Source organism: Artibeus jamaicensis, unplaced genomic scaffold (genome assembly GCF_021234435.1).
Source record: "Artibeus jamaicensis isolate MK-2021 breed Jamaican fruit bat unplaced genomic scaffold, CSHL_Jam_final contig_464, whole genome shotgun sequence".
NCBI classification, from domain to species: Eukaryota; Metazoa; Chordata; class Mammalia; order Chiroptera; family Phyllostomidae; genus Artibeus; species Artibeus jamaicensis.
In genome coordinates, this window is record NW_026521842.1 from 14871260 (window position 1) to 14894283 (window position 23024).

General features: G+C 40.3%; 1 protein-coding gene across 2 annotated transcripts in view; it reads right to left on the bottom strand.

Annotated features, from left to right (window-relative positions):
* PHLPP2 (PH domain and leucine rich repeat protein phosphatase 2) overlaps positions 1-23024 on the bottom strand; it is a 68471-nt gene that overhangs the window by 36538 nt on the left and 8909 nt on the right. For both annotated transcript variants that reach the window (XM_037164221.2, XM_037164228.2), the window contains exons 3-4: positions 13287-13420; positions 648-838 (exon numbers count right to left, since the gene is read on the bottom strand). In XM_037164221.2, the coding sequence (XP_037020116.1) occupies positions 648-838; positions 13287-13420 (325 nt within the window). The remainder of the gene's footprint in view (positions 1-647; positions 839-13286; positions 13421-23024) is intronic.

The window sequence follows — 23024 nt, forward strand, 5'->3', positions numbered from 1 at the left end:
CCAGCTACATTTATAAATTTATCTTTTTATTACAAGTATGTTATCTACGTTGCCATGTATCTGGATCAGATTGGATGTTTTGAAGCATGAATTCTCAGTCATTTTGTCTGGAGGTTCTCTTCAATTCAGATTTCCTATGATGGTGAATTCTCTAGCACAGATGCAAGACATGACTTGCCTCCGTGGCTGCTGGATGGGGGCTTGTGACCATCCCAGGTCTGAATTTTAGTTTAATGGGGGAAAAGGAGACACTGGAAAGAATCTGTACTGGCGATGGATAATGGCAGCTACTTCTAGTTTCCAAACACAGCTTCTAGTGTGAGCGTCCTCTGCCTGCTCTTGGTGTTGCCAGTGCCTGCCAGTGGAGACGGGGGTACCTTCAAAAGACGGGATTCTGCAGAACGTGGCGCATGGATACAGACCTCCCTTAAAGTCTGTGATGCAAATAAACCTGTTTTATGCTTCAATTAGCCTGAGTCAAGTTCTTTCATTTAAACCTAAGAACTCTAAAAGACAAATTTTGTGATATAATCATTAATAATGGTTATGTGTCTTCTAAAAGATGTGGAAAAGCTATAAAAAGTATATGCTATTTTTTAAAAATTAAGATGGTCAAACGAAGAATAATTCCTCTCTTTGAGTCTTACCTTTCCCCCAACCAGAGGCAAAATGTGCATCTTCCCAGTCTGACAATCCTTCACTGAGGAAACGATGAGGCAGGTGCCACAGAGAACAACCAGACGTTCAGCCCACTTATGCAGCTGGGTCTTCCCTTTGCGGACGTTATAGATGCCAGAGAGGAGGATTCGATCCAGATGATCCATCTGGCATGGTTTTTCTGAAAAGAAAACAGTACTTCAGAAGCCACGATTTAAGTAGGATAAGGACACTGAAAGGGAAAAAGAAAGTATTATATGTCAACATTCAGCGACCTTGCTTATAGATGTAAGCAACAAAGACATATAAGTATTACAAAATAAGATCTTAGTCCTAAAACATTATCCATCACTGGAGTTATATAATGGGAGTATGGTGAATTTTGGCTTAGAGAGCCAGGTTTTATTCTGGATGCCAGTATTAATCAGTTCTTCTACCAACAACAGTCAGATCTCCATGTACATGGAGAGAGGCAGTACGGGAGAGTGGTTAGGACCACGGACTTGGGAGCCAGACATTCAGTCCTGAGTTTGACTCTTGGTTCTGCCACTTGCTTTGTTTCCTTGAACTACTTAATCTCACTGAGTTTGACTTCCCTCGTTTATACAGTTTGGATATTAATAGGAGTACTTACCTTCAGGGGGTTCTTGTAAAAATTAAGATAATGAATATAGAGTACTAAGCATAGGTTTAGGTGTAAAAGTAGTATGGGATAAATGACAGCCTCTACTGTTTGATTAGTCTATTCTAGAAGGAAGAAATAAGTAACTAGGGGAGTACTCTAGTTCTATACATAATCCCATCTTTCTGGCCTTGAGGAAAAGCCTTTGGCTGAGACTTCCATCACTGTCCCAACCATGGTGGCACAAGTCAAATGTGCAGGTAAGAACATCTCCTTGATATGACTGAGACGGAGTGAGCAAAATGGCACATTATGACAGAACAGATGTTCCTGGTTACAGCACTTCTAAAACCAGATAAGCAGCAATATACAAGATTGTGCAAATAGCAATAAACTGGGAGCTGAGAAAACTGGGCTGTACTTGATATTATTACATAATTTTTACATAACTGAACTTTGGGAATCCCTTCGCCTTAACTATGTGTTTCCATATGTAATATAAGGAACTTGGCTAGATTACTTCGAAGTTTTCAAACTCTGTAATGTTAACATGAGATACAAGGTATAAGGAAATTTGCTAGGTTACAGCAAACCTTTTAAACTCTGTCACATTAACACTCGATACGTGGGAGAGCCATGTACCCCTGCACTTGAGGCCCGTCCTTCCATCTCCACCCGAAACGCCTCCTTGCTCGGGAGCCTGGTTCAGGTCTCTCCTCCCTCTGCCAACCCCGCCCCTTCTTGTGGTTTCTGTCGAAGCTACAAAAGCACTCAAGTTTTCTCCTATTCCCACTCAGGTTCGACTGCAGAATTTCCTTAGTTCAGTGATTCTCCGATTTTTATGAGTCCAAAAATTATCTGACTTAGTTTAAAATGCAGAATGCCAAAACCCACCAACAGAGTCCAATCCAAAGGGTCTGGGAGGGAACATAGGGAAACTTAATTTGAACAATTATCCTGGGTCATTTAAATGCAGACGGCCCACCAACCATAACTGGAGAAACTCTTTTAGTATACCCTTCTGAGGCTCTTATCATTTGTGCTTCTATATTAGCTCTGTCACCTCACCTCCTATTTATTCAATGTCCTTCAATCTGGCTCCCACCACCCAAAGTGCACAATGATGATAAATGGCCGTCGAATTTCTACCTCCTGCCCCAGTCTTTCCTTAGTTCAAATCTTATATATCCATTTACCGGCTAGACATGTCAAATAAACATCCCCATTCACTTCAAATTTACAAATTCAAAACCAGTATCAGACTGGAAAAAAGAAATAAACACTATCTCTATTCACAAATGCTATACTCTTATATACAGAAAATCTTAAGCCACAAAATGACTATTATAACTAATAAATGAGTTTGGCAAGGCTGCAAGATACAGGGTTTTGGTTAAAATCAGTGGTATTTCTGCCCTGGCCAGATGGCTCCGTTGGTTGAAGCGCCATCCCATGCACCAAATGTTGCAGGTTCAATTCCCGGTCAGGGCACAAACCTAGGTTGCAGGTTTGATCCCCAGTCAGGATGCGCATGGGAGCAATGTGTTCTCTCTCTATCAATATTTCTGTTTCTCTCTCTCCCCACCCCCTTCCTCTCTCTCTTTAGAATCAATAAGCATATCCTCAGGTAATAAGTTTTTTTAAATGGTGCATTTCTATGCACTAGGAATTCAAAAGTGAATTCACTTTTAAACAATTCAAAAGTGAAATTAAGAAAGTTACTGCAGCCCTGGCTGGTGTGGCTCAATGGACTGAGCGCGGGCCTGTGAACCAAAAGGTTGTCAATTTCATTCCTGGTCAGGGCACATGCCTGGGCTGCAGGTCAGGTCCCTGGGTGGGGGCATGTGAGAAGCAACCAACTGATGTTTCTCCCACACATCAGTGTTTCTCTCCCTCTCTTTCTCCCTCCTTTTTCTTTTCTCTAAAAATAAATAAATAAAATATTACTATATTATCTTATATACAAAAATCTAATAAAAAGAAATCTACTGCATTTACGATAGCTTTAAAAAATAAAATGAAGACAATGCAAATTTTTTTTCACTGAATACTACAAAATACAGTTCACAGAAATGAAAGAAGACCTAAATAAATGGAAAGACATCCCGTGTTCATAGACTGGAAGATAATATTGGTAAGATGGCAGAACTTTCCAAACTGCACTACAGATTCAGTGTCATCCCTATCAAAATTCTAGCTGCCCTGATGTTAGAAATCAACAAAGTGATTCAAAAAGTCCTATAAAAATGCAATAGACTCAGAACCGCCAAAACAATCTTGAAAAGGAGGAACAAAATTGGAAGACTCACATTCCCCAATTTCAAAACTTAATATAAAGAAAACACCTGGCATATGAAGTACAATCCTGACATAAGGATAGATAGGAAACAATGGAATAGAACTGGGAGTTCACGAGTAAACCCCTACATTTATGAACAACTGACTCTGACAAGGGTGCCAAGATAACTCAATGGGGAAAGAAGCATCTTGCCAACAAACGGTGCTGGGATAACTGAATATCCAATATCCAGTGCAAAAGAATGAAGCTGGATCCCTAACTTCATGGCATATACAAAAATTAATTCAAATGGATCACAGACCTAAAGGTAGGAACTAAAACTACAAAACTTAAAAAAAAGATTTTATTTATTTATTTTTAGATACAGGGGAAGGGAAGGAGAAGGGGGGGGGACTTCAATGTGCGGCTGCCTCTCATGCACCTCCCCACCGTGGACCTGGTCCCAGTCAGGGTACCAGACTGGGAATCAAACCAGCAACCCTTTGGTTCACAGGCCGGCGCTCAATCCACTGAGCCACACCAGCCAGGGCCAAGTCATTTAAAACACAGAAACAAATCTGTGACTACAGATGAGGCAATGGTTTCTTAGACACTAACACAAAACACGCAAGGGGCAAAAAAGAAAATATAAAGTGGACTTGACCAAAAATAAACAATACCAAAGTACAACAGTCTGTTGTACTTTAACAGATATCAAGAAAGTAAAAATATGACTCATAAAATAGGAGAGAATATTGTCAAATCATGTATATATGTAAGAGACTTGAATCTAGATAAATAAAGAAGTGTTACAATTCAGCAATAAAAAGATAACTAAAACACAAGCAAAGGATAGTAACAGACATTTCTCCAGAGAAGATATATAAAAGGCCGACCAGCACATGAAAAGATGCTCAACTTCATTAGTTATTAGATAAACGCAAATAAAACCATGCTGAGTTCATACCCACTAGGGTGAATATAATAAAAAGACGACAAACATTAAAAAGTGCTAATGGAAATGTAAGGAAACTGGAACCCTCATACATTGTTGTGGGATTATAAAATTGTGTAGCTACCTTGGAAAACAGTCTGACATTTCCTTGAGAGGTTAAACAGGGTCAGCATATGACCCAGCAATTCCACTCCTACAAGAGAACTGGACATTTATGTCCACACCAAAACTTGTACACAAATCTTCACAGTAGCATTCAAAACAGCCCCAAACTAGGAACAACCCAAATGTCCATCAACTGATGAATGAATGCATAAAGAAAATGTGGTACATTCATACAAAGGAATATTGTATGATCAAAAAAAGATATGAAGTACTGGTACATGCTACAACATGGACGAACCTAGAAAATGTTATGCTAAGTAAAAGAAGCCAGCCACAGTAAGTGAAGCTATAAAATACAAAATAGATTTGTGGTTCCTGGGGGGCTGTGAGAGTGGGGAGGGGAAGGACGGCTAATGGGCAAAAGGCCTCATTTTTACAGTGATGAAAGCATTCTAAAATTAAATAGTGGTGGTGGTTTTACAACTCTCTGAATATACTAAAAAGCACTGAATTATGTGCTTTTAAGGGGTGAATTCTATGATATTTGAGTTAAATCTCAATGAAGCTGTTTTTTAATCTCATTACTTTCCCCAAACCTGACATTGCTTTTATATTCCCCAATCTGGTTAACAGCATCATTTACTACAAAGTCCTACTAAATTATATAAAAGTGGGGACTTTGTTATAGATTATCATGCTTCCAAATTGCTTAACAGTCTCTTTTAAAGTTTACATGAAACAGATGTTAAATCAACCGATGTATAATTCTTTGAGTCTCTTTTTTTCTTGGCTCTATTTCTTTGTATGTTTTATTACTGTGAAAACTCCTAAGTCTATCTAAACCACCACTCTCAGAAAGGAACATTCAATTCTGTAATTTTTAATTGAATTCAATATATCTGAATTCATTAAATTCAGTTTAAATATTTTAGAAATAAGGTCTTTAATACTTTATTTTTCAATTATAGTTCACTTTCAACATTACTTTATATTAGCTTCCAGGTGTACAGCGTAATGGTTAGACATTTATATAATTTACAAAGTGATCCCTCTGATAAACATGCCGTTTTATTATTAATTTTGAAGGTTTATAAACATCCAGAATGCCTCAAGTCTCTGGATGTAGTTAGATCCTCTAAAAGTGATTTAAAAAAAAGATGAGGAAGTTCTAATAATAATTTGAAATATCTATCTAATAGTTCTAATAGAAACTGGCTTTCCAGGTTCAAAAACAAAAATTCTAAGTGAAAAATTATCCTTATGTATCCTTATGTATCTATACTTTAAAATGTTCTTTAAAGAAAATGAATATCAAGTAAAATAAGCCAGGTGATGAGGGACAAATACCATATGATCTCACCTTTAACTGGAACATAATCAACAAAACAAAAACACAAACAAAATATAACCAGAGTCACTGAAATTAAGAACAATCTAACAATAGCCAGAGGGGTGAGGGGAGGGGACAGTGGTAAGAAGGGTTTTCAGGAACTACTAAAGGACACATGGACAAAACCAAGGGGGAGGGTGGAAGCAAAGGAGGGAGGGAGGTTGGGGAGGGGTGGAGAAAATACGGACAACTATAATTGAACAACAATAAAGTAACTTAAATTTAAAAAAAGAAAATGAATAGCTTTTATAATTGAAAAAAAATTTTCTAAAAAGAGAATCAAGGGTAGTCCTGTAGCAATGAGTACCTCCACTGCCCATAACAAAATATATCTAAATATCATTTTTCATTAAAATGAACCATGAGTCCTTAAAAAATGTTCTATTCCTACTCTGAGTCAGACAATAAAAAGAACAGCTTAGTACATTTTGTTGTGCAAGAACTTGATGGAAAACCCAGAATGCTGTCAAAGACTACTGGAGTCCTATGGGAGGGACACAGAGACCAAGTGAAAAGAACTCCCAGTAGCGAAGATCAGACAACCTGAGCATCAAAAGGAACTGAGAATCAAAAGGCTGTAATGGATAATAATAGCCTTCCAGTCAAGATGGGGGCATAGGTGGACACAAACTGCCTCCTGTGCCACCACAGAAAGGAATTACAACTAAATCTCAAAACAAATAATACCGAGAACTGTAAGAAAATCAAACTGTATGGAAGTCCAACAACCAAGGACTTAAAGAAGCCACATTCATCCAGAGGGCAGGCGGGGCGGAGACACAGGGAATGGTGAGAAAAGGCCTGATGTGGCGCAGAGAGGAGGTAGCAGAACTGGCAAGGGGGGTCCCACAGTCACTTGTGATGGATAAAAATTGGGAGGGATATCTTGGAAGCAGGCGATACCAGGACCAGACCAGACCGCACGGCCCAGGGATCCAGTGTTGGGAAGATAAAGCCCCATAACTTCTGGCTATAAAAACCAGTGGGGGTTGGAGCATGGAGGAAACTACCAGAATTTCAGGTAGCTCCACTTAAAGGGCCTACATGGTCTTAAAATGCACACAAACCCACCCACTCTGGCACTTGGCACCAGGGCAACAGCTGAGCAGGTGCCAGTTGCATACAAGGAGTGGGTGAAGTAACTAGGAATAAGGCAAGTGCCAGGCAAAACCCCAGAAGCCAGGCAGCAATAAAGTCCCTCCCTCTGAGCCTCCCCTCCACCACATCCCCTCATACAGAGCCACAAAGTGGTAAAGTGAGTTGTCCCACCCTGGCAATTACCTAAGGCTCCACCCCACATAATGTATAGATGCCTTTTACAAAGAGTCAAAGCAAATCTACCTAATACATAAAAACAAAGAAAGGGAGGCTGCCAAATTGAGGTGACAAAGAAATATGGCTCAAATGAAACAACAGAGCCAAACCCCAGAAAAAAGAACTAAACAGAACAGAGACAGCCAACCTACTGGATACAGAGTTCAAAACACTGGTGATCAGGATGCTCAAAGAACTCATTTAGTATGACAACAACATAAAGGAAGAAATGAAGGTCACACTAAGTGAAATAAAGAAAAATCTGCGATGGAACCAACCATGAAGGGAAGGAAGCTGGGATTCAAATCAATGATTTGGAACATAAGGAAGAAAGAAACATTCAACCAGAGAACAGAGAGAGGAAAAAAACAATTCACAAAAACCAGGATAGAATAAGAAAACTCTGGGACACCTCCAAACGTGCCAATATCTGAATCATAGGGATGTCAGAAGGAGAAAAGGAAGAGCAAGAAATTGAAAACTTATTTGAAAAAATAATGAAAGAGCCCTGGCTGGCATAGCTCAGTGGATTGAGCGCGGGCCTGTGAATCACACGATCACAGTTCGATTCCCAGTCAGGGCACATGCCTGGGTTGCGGGGACTCACGAGAGGCAACCACACATTGATGTTTCTCTCCCTCTGTCCTTCCCTTCCTCTCTAAAGATAAATAAATAAAATCTTTCAAAAAAAATTAAAAAAAAAAATGAATGAAACCTCCCCTCATTTGGCAAAGGAAACAGACATACAAGTCCAGGAAGCAGAGGGAGGTCCAAACAAGGTGGACCCAAAGAGGACCACACCAAGACTTAAAAGGCTAAAGGTTAAAGATAACCTTAAAAGCTGCAGGAGGAAAGCAGAGTTACCTACAAAGGAGCATCCATAAGACTGTCAGCTGATTTCTCAAAAGAAACTCAGGCAAGAAGGGGCTGGAAAGAAGTATTCCCAGTCATGAAATCCAAAGACCTACAACCAAGATTGCTCTATCCAGCAAAGCTTTCATTTATAATGGAAGGGCAGATAAAGTGCTTCTCAGATAAAGTCAAGTTCAAGGAGTTTATCATCACCAAGCCCTTATTACATGAAATGTTAAAGGGACTTACCTAAGAAAAAGAAGATAAAAAAGATGAACAGTGAAAGGACAGCAAACTAAAACAAAAGCAAACTAAGGGGCAGCTAGATCACGAGAAGAACCACAGAAATGAAGATCACATGGAGGGTTAGCAACAGGGGAGTGGGAGGAGGAGGAGGAGAAGGGGGAGAAGGTGCAGAGAATAAGTAGCATAGACAGGGAGGGCAAGAGTAGTGTGGGAAATGTAGAAACTAAACAACTAGTGACACATGGATGTGAACTGAAGGGGGGAATGGTGGTGGAGGAATGTGCAGGGTAGAGGGGAATGAAGGGGGGGAAATGGGACAACTGTAATGGCATAATCAATAAAATATATTTTAAAAAAGTTTTAGTAGTAGATGGGTTGTGTGCCTCCGTCTTAAAAGATTTTCCTCAGCTTTAACTTCAATCTAGCTATTCTCCTTTCATGAACTAGCAAAGGAGAAAAATTAATGAAAACAAAACCAACTTCTAAGGAACAACATGTTATAAAATACTATTGATAAGAATAATAAATAAAATCTTTTGTGAAGTGCATTTAATAACACTGGTATGTGACATCTCCTAAGAGTTGTATCGAGTGTATGAAGACACGTGTGGACGTACTCAGACTAACTCCCTCAGGCTCCAGCACTGGGGCAGCACCCTGAAGGGCACCAGCGACACCCAGGGAGGAAGTGCAGTGGCAGACATCAGGGTGAGAGCTGGGGGACAGCTTCCTCACAGGCAGAACTGCGACAGCAGGTCATTACACCTTTTCTGAGACCTTGTCCACACACAGCCGCAGCACGATATCTGGGTCTCCATCACCCTGGCTCACACAGTAAATCTCACCCTGATGATTACCTAAGGGTCCTCTGAATTCGAATTAAGAGGAGCCCACCCCAGGGGGTAACAGTGGCTTTTCCATACAGAGGGCTGGGCTATTTGCAGGCCTCAGTCCTTCCTAAATCCTCTCAAACAAGCACCAGCTGAGCCCCATCCCACTCCCCCCCACCCCGCCCCACCCTTAACTCTCAATGAGTAGGCTCCCAGATCAGCACTAGCAGCAGCCATTGCAAATTGCTGTATATCTCAGCCAAAGGGCCCCAGACAGAACACAGGCAGAGGCTGACCTTGGCCTGACCTTGGCCTGTACCACCCGGGAAACCCCAAAGCATGCACACCCAGTGGACAGTTACAGGCCACATTGTAGCACCACCCAATGTCCCTCACAAGCCATGGAAGGAAGTGGTTGCCAGCCAGGGGTCACAGCCAGTCCCCCAGCTTCCTGGACTGGGTAAATCCCTCCCACCGACCTGCTGATGGCAATCAAGACTCATCTGTAAGAGGAGGAAGTACTCAGCCCACACAGGGGGTGCAACTCAAGTACACAGCTTGGGAGATGGGGAAGCTGTGCCACTGGACCCTATAGGGCACCTACTACATTAGGCATAGAGTCAAAGAAGCTCTACCTAATACAAGAAACAAACACAGGGAGGCTGCCAAAATGAGGAGACAAAGAATATGGCCAAAATGAAAAAACAGATCAAAAGTGCAGAAAAGGAACTAAACAAAATGGAGATAAGCACTCTATCAGATATAGAGTTCAAACCACTGGTTATAAGGATGCTCAAGGAACTCTGTGGGTACTTCAACAGCATAAAAAAGACACAGGTTGAAATGAAGGATACACTAATTGAAAAAAGAACAATTTACAGAGAATCAACAGCTTCAGTGGATGAAGCCAAGAATCAAACCAATGAGTTGGAACATAAGGAAGAAAAAGCCATGCAATTAGTACAGCAAGAAGAAAAAAGAATACAAAAAAAAAACAAGGATAGTGTAAGGAGCCTCTGGAACAACTTCAAATGTTCTAACATTCACATTATAGGAGTACCAGAAGAAAAACAGAAAGAGCAAGAAAATGGAAACCTATTTGAAAAAATAAGAAAACTTCCCTAATCTGGTGAAGGAAATAGACACACAAGTCCAGGAGTACAAAGTCCCAAACAAGATGGACCCAAAGAGGACCACATGGAGACACATCGTAATTAAAATGCTAAAGGTTAAAGATAAAGGGGGAAACTTAAAAGCAGCGGGAGAAAAGCAGTTAATTTCCTAAAAAGGAATTCTCATAAGACTGTTAGCTCACTTCCGCCAAGATGGAGGTTTAGGTGGATGTGCCGTACCTCCTCACACAACCAAGTTTAGGGACAACTAAATATTAGCATCAGAAAACACAACCAGAACACAGAAAACTGAACTTTTCGGAAGTCCGCTAACAACAAATTCTTCAGCCCGACCGGTAAGGGGCGCGAAACTGGCGTCGGGTGAGGAGTTACAAAGGAGGGCTCGGTCGGACCCGGGCGCGGAATCCAGACACGCGAATCCAGTGGCACGGGTTCCAAACCCAGGATTGGACCTAGTGAGTGACCGAGCAACCCACCGGGGGAGCGACTGCAGAGGAGACAGTGGGGAGGCGGTGCAGCGTGTTGACTGTGGTTGCCTAATTGCGCGTGAGTGAGGGAGTGAGCGGTTGGACCGGCGATAGACGGAGGCCACGGTGACGATAGACGGCGGCCACGGTGACGATAGACAGCGGCCGCGGCGACAATAGAGGGCGCCGCCATTTCCCCGCTCTGACCACGCCCCCACATACAGCGTCACAACCCAGCAACCTGGGACTCCAAGGCGCCGCTTCTCCCACTTAAAGGGCCAGAACAGACCAAAAATGTCGCAGGGAGAACTCAAAGCCCCAGAGATAAATCTAAGTGACGAAGAAATAGCAAAACTCTCAGACGCACAGTTTAAAACACTGGTCATCAGCTTCCTCACAGATCTGGTGGATTATAGCCACAAATTAGAGAAACATATGAAGGCTAAATTAAGGGAAATGAATGGAATTCCACAGGAAACCCATAGAGTTGAAAAGGAAACTGGGACTCAAATCAATGGAGTGGACCAGAAGAAACCAAATAATGGCCAAACAGAAAAGAGTCAAGGAGCAAGAATTCAAAGAAATGAGGAGAGTCTTAGGAACCTCCAGGACATCTTTAAACGCTCCAATATCCGAATTATAGGGGTACCAGAAGGGGGAAAGACACAACCACCAGTGGAAAAACTATTTGAACAAATAATAAAAGAAAATTTCCCCAATCTGGCAAAGGAAATAGACTTCCAAGAAATCCAAGAAGCCCAGAGAGTACCAAAAAGTTGGACTCAAGAAGAAACACACCAAGGCATATCATAATTACATTAGCCAAAATTAAAATGAAGGAGAGAATCCTGGAAGCAGCAAGAGCTAAGGGGACAGTCACCTACAAAGGAGTCCCCATCAGGCTGTCAGCAGATTTCTCAAAAGAGACCTTACAGGCAAGAAGGGGCTGGAAAGAAATATTCCAAGTCATGAAATCTAAAGACCTACAACCAAGATTGCTCTACCCAGCAAAACTTTCATTTAGAACGGAAGGACAGATAAGGTGCTTCTCAGATAAGACCAAATTCAAGGAGTTCATCATCACCAAGCCCTTATTATATGAAATGTTAAAGGGACTTATTGAAGAATAAGAAGTTAAAGAAACATGAACAGTGAAAGGACAACAAACTCACAGTTATTAACAACCACACCTAAAACGAAAGCAAACTAAAAGGACAGCTAGATCAGGAGTGGAAACATAGAAATGAAGATCTCAAGGAGGGTTAGCAACAGGGGAGTGGGAGGAGGAGATGGGGGGAGAAGGTACAGAAAACAAGTAGCATAGACAGTAGATAGAAAATAGATGGGGGGGCAAGAATAGTATGGGAAATATAGAACCTAAAGGACTTGAGACACATGGACATAAACTAAAGGGGGGTAATGGTGGGGTTGGGGGGGCAGGGTGGAGGGGAATGAAAGGGGGAATAGAACAACTGTAACAGCATAATCAATTCAAAAAAATAAATTAATTAAAAAAAAAGACTATTAGCTCATTTTTTAAAAGAAACTACAAGCTAGAAGGAAATGGCAAGACGTATTCAAAGTAAAGAATCTTAGTCAATGGTTATGCCTAAATACATATGACTGAATAGTTTACTTATTAGTTCAACTGTTTGATAATTGGGGCATATTAATTAAAAAATATCAGGTGTTAAGTGGTTCTGTCACTAATTGTATGACTTTGAACAAGTTTTTTCACTTCTGCCTCAGTTTTCTCATCTGTACAACAACTAATGGTTCCTATCACATCAGTGGAGTTAATGTCTAAATTAGGTAATTCTGAAGCATAAAAGCACACAGTAAGCAGTCAATAAATGGTTCTCAATAGTAGTATTAGTGGACTATATATATCTGAAAAGTAATATTCTGAAAACACCTGATTTTAATAAACCTAACTTTATTATTGAAGTGATCAGGTAAAAAATGTTGGAAGGGGAGAAATGTACCAAGAAAAAGTAAAAAATCCTAAATTCAAAGCCCACTTAATACAATATACACATTTGACAGGTGAATCTATCAAACATTAAGTCATACAATAATAATGACCACTTACTTCTCAACATTCTTAAACTATCCAGAAGTTCATGGGCTTTAAAAGGAATTTGAAAATTTAATTGATATTAAAGCATAATTTGATCGAAATTCTGGCAAAGGTAAAAAAAAATAATTCTAGTAAGTCAGCAAAACATTAAAACAAAAAGAGTAAAAATACAGAAGATATTTTTGGCTAATACTTACAAAGTCTTCCATTAACCACTACCCCATTGTTTTTACTGTTTAACAGTTCATTGGCTTAACAACAGATTTTGATTAAATGCTTCTAGAAGCTAAAGACGAGGCATAAATGATGAACTGAAAAGCAGTTAACACATTCACAAAGCCACTGATCTGCTCTTACCACCGTAAAATCGAAGCATGCAGCCGAGGTCGGGATTCGTGGCTTCCTGCTGGATGCGCACAGGGTCGTCGTACCCCAGCCTGGATAAGTAATCATACACGATCTGAAGGGGTCGTTCGGTAGGTTCCAGTCTCCTGCTCACACCATTCAAAAGAAAAATAGTTAGTAGTAATTAATAAAAACACTTCATTTCGTTTTCTAAATCTTTTAATATGCTTTAGATGTTTACTTCTATATCAAGATTTTCTTTAATATTATATGATACAACTAATCTAAATAAGTGGTACTCGAAGTTTTTTGTTCCAGGACCCCAGTAGAGTCAGTCTTTGAGGACCCCAAAGAGCATTTGTTTACGTGGGACATATCTATCAATATCTACTGAATTAGAAACTAAAATTAAGAATTTCCACCCTAGCTTGTGTGGCTTAGTGGATTGAGTGTGGGCCTGTGAACCAAAAGGTCACTGGTTCAATTCCCAGTCTAGGGCAGATGCCTGGGTTACAGGCCAGGGTCCCTGGAAGGGGACATGTGAGAGGCAACCACATTTCTCTCCCTCCCTTCCCCACTGTCTAAAAAGTAAATAAATAATATCTTTAAAAAAATAAACCTTTAAAAATTTTCTGGAAAAAAAATTTCCAAATACTTGTTTATTTTTTGTTTTTGGTTTTTTGTTTGTTTTTGGTTTTTTGTTTCACTTTTAAGCAACAATAATAAACCAATGATGTTAACATAAATAATATTCTCTGATAAAAATATTTCCCAAAACAAAATGACTTTAAGTGAAGAGAACAGCACTGCTTTGTTCTCAGATCTGCTTCTAAATGCAATCTGTTGTGACAACACGCTATTTAAGCTCCAGAAACCCCCTCTGCACACGTATGAGACACTGAGAGTGAAAAGGAAAATCAATGCCTTCGTATTATTACAAAAAAGTTTGGGCCTTATGGACCTTTTCAAAGATTCTCAGGGAACCTTTACGGGGTCTTTTAAAAACCTGAAGTCCAAACTTAAAGGCAGCAAAATTATGAGATATAAAAGATTATACTTGGCCATATCTGATTCCACATAAGCTTCGCACACAATTCGAGATGCAGGTTTTGGGTTGCCTGCTATGTCCCAGGTCCCACTGACTTCACAGATGACTCTTCCATAAAAATCAGAAATAAAACGGCCCAATAATTCCACAGAAATCATTTCTACTACATGGACCTGATGGAAAGCAAGTAAAATCAGAATGTCCAGTAATCACTCGTGGCCTCTGATGATACTGCATATTTAAAACCACACATACTTAAAATACTTTTAAAGTATTTAAAAAACAGAAACAAAATGATCATTGTGTATTCTGATAGAAAGGGCTATCTCAGCGATAACAGCAAGACAGCTCATTTACAATTCTTTTATCAGAAAGCAAACAGCTGTAAACACAGTGACTCAGAGTACAGGATCCAGAAGTCAGACTGCCTTGGTTGGTCTCATTCCTGCCACTTATCAACTGCATGCCCTTGGACAAGCTGTTTAACCTCACTGTCTCAAATTCCTCATCAGTATAATGAGAATAACAGTAACACCTAACTCAGAGAGTTGCTACTAAATTTGTTTACCTACAAGATATTATACGTACTTTGATATAATTGACAATTATATTAAAAATAGTATATTGACAATTAACATTTTTTTTAAATCTTAGGACTGAAACCAAATTTTACTTAGAATAAAAATAGACTATTTCCCCATCTGAACAAAAAAACAAACAAACACAGGGAAGTCTCAAAAGATTTCAAAGAACATTAGTCCTTATGTTTTAAAAGGATTCTGTTTAGAAAACTTAAGAATTACATTAATTAGAAACCACATGAAACACATCCCGTCATAGCAAAAATACATAAAGGACATTTGCTTTGTGGTTAAAGAACCACAAAGCAAGAAAATACTGTTGCCCATAGAAAGAAACCAACAAGAAAATACTGTTGCCCGTAAGATTTAAGTAAAAAATAACATGAAACGGAATGCTACAAAGCTGAATGTAAATACAGCACCTGCATCAAAATAATAATTCAGGGATGGAAATCATACTGAGGAGCACGAAAGTAAATAAATAAAATAAAACAAACACCTGGCCCCTCCTGACTGTTCAGCTCAGATTTTTAGCTTCTATAAACTCAGAACCACTACATGGGGAGTGGCCAAAGAACAAAAAGCCCATGAAGACCAATAAATATTGAATTTAATAGAAACAAAAAATAATCTTTTTGGAATAAAGAATTTAGTTACAATGAATCTCTAGTCAAATAACATAAAAATTCACAAAGAGCTATGACAATGTTAGGCATTTTCCCCATTGAAGGGTAGAATTCTTCTAAGAAAGATGCATTTTAAAAGGGACTTCTAATCATCTGTATCCCAGAAAGGTCAATTAGCCATGTAATATGACTGAGTGAACGATTAACTTGAAGACACGGAGACCAAGTTCATGAAGAGCCATCTACCTCTTGAAGTGTCATAAAGGGTAAGACGTAAGAGTACTCCGGACTGCTCCGAAGAATGGGCCTAGGAACACTGAGAAGGTGCTGCACAGGTAAATGGGTTAAAATGAGGAAGAACCTCAGTAATGAGAGCTGCCCATAATGAAACACACTGCCTCTCAAAATAGCTCGCAGAGCTACAGAGCCATCTGTCACCAATATTTCAAAAGAGGCTACTTAAGAAGCACATTGGTTCAGATGATCTTCAGGGTCTTTGGAACTCAAGAGTCTGTGATACTCAAGATACCTTTCCAATGTAATGCCAATTCTACCTGAACCCTTCTATTATTCTTGGACACAGAGTTCAATGTATTTAATTATCAAAATTCCATATAATGACCACATATTCAAGGTCAAGAAATAATATGTTCTGGTTAAATCTAACTAGTTCAACTTTTCAATTTCTCTCTACAAAACCAAGGGAAATGGAAACATCCTGATACTGACACACTTTATTTTACATGACCAAATTTCCTTTCCTAAAAAGGCTTGTAGATTGATATAGAATCGTACACCTGAAACCTATATAATTTTATTAACCAATGTCACCCTGACAAATTCAATTAGAAAATAATAAAATAAAATAGTAAGTGTAGAAAAAAAGGCTCTGTAGATTTGAAACCTTCTTCTCTATGTATTTCCACCCGAAGAAAGCATTCTCCCTGGTGGAAGAAAAAAACAAGAGAATCTCCACATCTGTTCTTATTAATTTAGCATAAATGAGTAAACAAGATATTTTGAGGACTGCAAAAACAAGAAAAATGAAGAACTAATTCCACTTACTTATTAAACTCATTTGCTTAAAAGAGTACAGAGTAAGGGGGAGGGAAATACTGTAATATGCTTACGGGTCAATTTTGTGTTTCAAAGTTCCAAAAGTTCAACAGGCTAGCAATTAGCTATGTGTTAAAACTCTCACAAATCAAAGGAAAACTGTATACTGCAAACAGGTGTAGAAGACAGCAATGCTGGCAATGAAAGAATCCAAACACCCAGCATTCGAAACTTCTAACTGCTTTAAGAAGAGACAGTAAGACTCCTACAGGAGTAGTTTCAGTTTGCTTCCAAGGCTGCCAGGAGCTACGACATCCCTTCACAGGGACGTCTGAATATATATGAATATGGCTAATCCTCTCCAAGCCAACCAACCAATACAGTGATGCTATTAACACTGGTTTATAACTCTTAGCCAAGAGGAATAGCCAACAGTTATTCTAAATGGTGCCCACAGGTAAGAGAGAAGTAAATTTTATTCCAAGTATCACTTCACAAGAATTCTAGTTAATAATGGGAGACAAAAGTTCACATTATTAAAATCCAACAAAGGGAATAATACATTATATCAAAGGCACAGCTGCATTCTCTACATCCAATTCAGATTAAAACCCTATCCCTGCCCACCTATAAAGGTAAAAACTGCAAATGTTAAGACCAACAATCTAGATAAGACAAACAGCAACAACAAGGATACTTCAGTGAATGTCTGCTCCATGCCTGACATTATGTTGGAAGTACTTTACATTTTACAAAGCTATACCTATTTTGCAAATTAAAAAATGGGGAGCCCTGGCTGGTGTGGCTCAGTGGATTGAGTGCCAGCCTGTAAACCAAAGGGTCACCAGTTTGATTCCCAGTCAGGGCACAAGCCTGGGTTGCAGGTTAGGTCCTCCCCAGCAGGGGGCACACCAGAGGCAAACCACATGTTGATGTTTCTCTCCCTCCCTTCCCCTCTCTCTAGAAATAAACAAAATCTTTTTCAAAAAGAAAAGAAAAATGGGGTTCAGAGAGTCACAGTACATAATGGCACCAAGCTTTGAACTTAACGCTGGTTTCATTACACACCTAACTTCTTTTTGGCAAAACCCATTATTTTATACATCAAGTACTTTATGCAGAAGAAAGCTCAAAACACCTCCTGTGTTAACTTACATCAAGGAGCCTAAAAAGTTGCTTTAAAATTACTGTATTCCATTAAGTCTAATACACCATCATTTTTGCATCACTGTTGTATAATAAAGAATCTTAATAGTCTCTGTCCCTGGTTCCTGGTAGGGAGATTCCATAAATCCTTGGAATTTCCTGAATAATGGGAATGTCTTATTCATGAGCCCCTTGGATCACCCTGAGTTTATGCCAAGAGATGTGATGACTCAGGATGGGGACTGGTCACCAGAAAGACCGTGTGATGAGAGGATTGGGTTGCGGCTAGGAGACAGCCCAACCTTGAGGGAGGAGAGAGGGCTAAAGGTTGAGTTCAAGTACGTGATCAGTGCCTCGATCAATCAAGCCTACCCAGTAAAAACCATACTCAAGTTCCATGCAGCTCCCTGGTGGGTGAGCACCTTAATGTCCTGGGATGGTGACATGGCGGTTGGTAACGTAAGTTCTACCCTCAGGACCCCCATGCGTCTCTTCATGTGGCTGGTTCTGATTTGTATCCTTGTAATTTTAAGTATAGTGCTTTCTTGAGTTCTGTGAGTCAAATTCTGGGGTTCCTGGTGAATTAGTGAACCTTCGGGGATTATGGAAATCCCCAAACTTGTAACCAGTTGGTCAGAAATGTGGGCAAAATCTGAACTAAGGGTAGTGTTTGGGGGCCTATGCCTTTGAACTTGTGAAGTCTTTGCAAACCCTGGATGGTTACTGTCAGAACTGTACTGCAATAAGCCAGATGGCACTGCAATAACCATTAAGGGAAAAAAGCCACTGCCACTTCCGTTGTGACCCACCACCAACAACTCTAAGACACATGCGGATTTCAGAAGTATTAAGGTGTAAAATAAAATAAAGTTTAAATAAAACCAAAATAATTAATGTATAACACATTCTTTTAAAATTTTAAAGTAGCCCTGGTTAGTGTGGCTCAGTGGATTGAGTGCTGGCCTGCAAACCAAAGGGTTCGATGACTCTCAGGGCAATGCCTGGGTTGCAGGCAGGTCCTCAGTGGGGGGCGCATGAGGCAACCACACATTGATGTTTCTCTCCCTTTCTTTCTCCCTCCTTTCCCCTCTCTAAAATAATTAAATAAAATCTTTAAAAATATAAAGTTTTAAAATAGTACAGGAATGTGAAGCACTGAACAGAAATAATCTCCTTTTCCCTTCCTCAGTGCTAATCCATTCGGCATGTATCCCTGATTTAGTAGGCAGTTGGAAGACACAAGCGGAGAAGAAAGGATGGCAAGGTACAGGTCACCAGGGCAGAAAGCCCAGGTGCCTAGCAACTGGGAAAACAAGTATTGTCGGGTGAAACTCATCCCCAGAGCGACCTTTCCTCCCCTAATGTATCACTGATCACGCAGTTTAGACCCCGACCTTTCATACAGCTGGTTATGTGCTTCAGACCCTCCCCTGAACCTTTCCTCCCTGTTGCTAGTCATACAGGTTAGACCTCCTTGGAGGGGGAATGAACAAGGGGGCCAGAGAATAGCCCTTAATCATTAAGCTCCCAGCGTGAGCTTCTGACCTGCATCAAATACATGTAGGCCTCAGCTGTCCTTCAGCTCCAAGCCCAGAAAAGCAGCAAAACCAGACAAGGAATGCTATGACTGACATCAGGACTAGATGCCTTGAGTAAATGACCCCTGGTACCAACCCATCAGTAGAGCAGGACCCTGAAAGGACACACCTCGAATGCTGATGAATATTCTATTAAGACCCTCCTCTGGGACCTCCACATAAATAACCTCAAGACAGACTAATAAATACCCAGCACAGCTTTCTCTATAGAACACACCCGTGCCTTTCCCTGCCACCTTCGCTCAGGGGCTGTTTCCTTGCTTCTCTTTCTCGAAAGCTCCAAGACCCTTTCATTTGCAGCTGTAACCTGTCTCCCGAGCCTCCCCTAAAAGTGATCGACTCCTGAGACCTCCCCCAAAATCCGTCTTTAAAGCCCTTGTAGTGCTTTCTAGCATATGCGCACTCTCTCGTCCTCCTCCCACCTCCCCTTCCCCTGCCCCTCTCCCCCTACACCTCTCTCTGCCCCTCTCTCTGGCAGGCCAGAGCCTTTCCCCTTTCTTCCCTCAAGCGTGTACCTTTGCTCTCTTTCTCCTTTGCTCCAAAGGGCACTTCTTTTTCCTCTGTAACTTGTTTCCTGAGTCCACGCACCCCAGCTGGCTCACTTCCTCTGCTTCTATGACTTTCTAAATAAACTTTCTTTTGCACTGAATTCTTGGCTCTGAAGTCTTTCTTTGCCACACCAAGGTCTAACATTCACTGTTAACATCCTGAAACAGGATTCTTCATTACACTTTTATAACAACAAAAGATGGTAAACAAAATCTTAGGGACTATCAAGAGGTCATCCAGCAAGTCAGTGACAGAAAAGGAATTAGAACTCAGAATCCCAAATCCCAAGGGTACTATTTTCTGTTACACATATTACTGCTTCTTAGCTTATCTTAAAAGTGAGTCTATCAAACACAGAAATCCTAGTCATTTTTGATGACTAAGAATTAAAGCAAATATGTGATATCCAAAGGGCACTCCCTTTTGTCACATATGATCTTATTACAACTTTTCAGACAGAGGGCAATGATTACACTAAGCTTCTCTAGCAAGTCACTTATCACTGAAACAGTTCAGTAAAAAGGACAGGCCAAACCCTATCATGTACAAAGCAATGGACTGCGAGACAACACACTGTCCCAACCACAGCTCTAGCACCAGGCGGTGGCAGGAATGGGCTTCCAACCTGCCCCCCACCCAGGGTGCTCCTTGGCATCTATAAAACAGAGGGGCCTGGTTCCAGGGATTACCACTTCTGGACAGGACAATTCTTTGCTGTGTAAGACTGTCCCACCCATACATTAAGTACATTAAGCACATCTGGCCCTTTCCTCTAGATGCCAGTAACACTCCCCAGTAGTTGTGACAATCAAAAAATCCTGCTCCCTCCACATTTTTTCCAAAAAGAAAAGGCAGGGGGTGGATGAGCTATTAGGTAGAATAGGCTTTATTTCCCTAGAAGATGATTTCTCCCTTCAAGTGCTAAAATTCTATAAATTAGTAACCCATCAGTTTTACTCAAGTGACAAGTCCCGGACTGAAAAAGAGTACTGAAAGAAGGAAGTCATGGAAGATTTGGAAAGCACACGGGGCAAGTTTAGTCCCAGCAATCCCCTTCTAGGTCGGAGCCCAGAAAAATCAAAATGCAAAGATTTATGGGCAAAGGTTTAGTCAGCACAACACTACTTCTTAAGAGCCGAGTGATTTGAAACCACCCGAATAGGTAACATTTACTGAGCACTTACGTGATGCCAGAAATCATTCTAAGTATTTCACTTCCTTGCTACCCAAAGTGCAACCTATCACTTAAGAGTTTAATACGAAACGGCAGGCCCCACCCCAGGCCTACTAAATTAGAATCTGTGTTTTAGCAAGCTCCCCAGGTGACATTAGATCACTACATGTTATTTTTCAACTTTTTAAAAGACTTACTTATTTATTTCCAGAGAGAGGGGAGGGGAGGGAAAATGAGAAGCAGAGAAACATCAGTGTGTGAGAGCTGCCTCCTGCACAGCCCCAACCAGGGACCTGGCCCACAACCCGGGCACGTGTCCTGACCACGACTCACACCAGCGCCCTCTCGGCTTGCAGGCCGGTGCTCAGTCCACTGAGCCTCACCAGTCAGGACTATCCTTCAATTTTTAAACAATATCTCCATAAAATGGAATATTCTATAGCAGTTAAAACTGGTGTCTAAGGAATTTTTAATGACACACAAAAATTAACTGAGATAGGCAGTAAATAAAATTGAATATATGATAGGGCCCCAAATATGTAATTTTTATTTTTAAATTACACAAGACACTCACTTTGAAAAATATCTGGAAAAAAATGTTACCTTGGGGAGGCAATATCTGGGAGCTGGTGTCAGAATGCCAGAGTTCAAATTCCAGCTCAACCACCTACAGCTCAGTAACCTTAAGTGAGATGCATAAGCTTTTTAAACCTCATTTCCCTCATCTATAAAATGGGAATAACATTTACCTCATGCGACTGTTGTGAAAATTAAATGAAGTACCATATTTTTCGGACTATAAGATGCACCTACGATTTAGAGGAGGAAAATAGGAAAAAAATTTTGAAGCAAAAATGTGGTTAAAAAAAGTGCGCCTTATAGTCTGAAAAATACAGTAATCTAAAAAGCCTAAACATTAAAAATTATTTTTTCTCTTTATACTTTTGCATTTTTCCCACAATTTCTAAAATGAACACGTACATATTACACTTCAGTAAGCAGCAAAAGCATTTATTAAAGAAGATAATGTCTTAAGATTGTCAACTCTATTATGAAGACGTACCTATCCCTCTAATTAGGTAACATAAGACTGAACTCAAGCAATTAACAGTTGAATAAGAGACAGTGAACCTGAGAAAGGGACCCTGTGCCAGGGTCTGCCCTGAGGGCCTTCAGTCCAGCATCTGTCTTGGTTCCTGCTCATTGTGGGTCACTGTTATCTCACAAACAACTGCCCCAGTAGGGATTCCAACCAGTAACCAGGCAGTGCAGGTTACTGGACCTCTCGCAAAGCCTCGCTTTTCCTCATTTGAAAGGAATAATATGTTGCTGTATTACTTCCCTTAGAATGGTAAGGATTTAATGAGAAAATGTGTGTAAAGTGCTAAACACATTGACAGCAAAATACAGCACTTAAGGTTAGCTAAACCCTCTCCAGGCCGTCATCACCATCATCATCCTCATCACCATTCTTTGAGGCTCTTGAGCTCCGGCTGCAGCAATGAAAACATCCTCGTTTTTTTCTAACCACAGTTCAATAGTGTTTTCATTATTTTCTAATCAATTACATCTTCAAAGAGCTACTTCATTATAAAATTATCAAGGCCTCAGAGCTAAAAGAGACAAACTCTCCACTTTAAGTAGTTTAGATTCACAAAAGTAAATTACATCGCATTTGGCTTCTCAATTAACAACACAACTGGCAGCAGCAAGCCAATGCAGGTGGGGTTTTCTGCACATTTTTAGTACCTCTGTATACACATACGCTACTATACGCACGAGTGAGTCTTATTTTAAATACAGCAACTCCATCAATCACTACCAGCTGTATGTAGGTCAAGGCTTTCTCCCTGACAAAATTAGATCAGAATCAGTATTAAGATTTAGAAAAGCTTAAGGATCACCCTGTCTGATCCTTTCCTTTTACAAATGGATTTAGGAAATGTAGTTAAATGGTGAACGAGGAAAACAT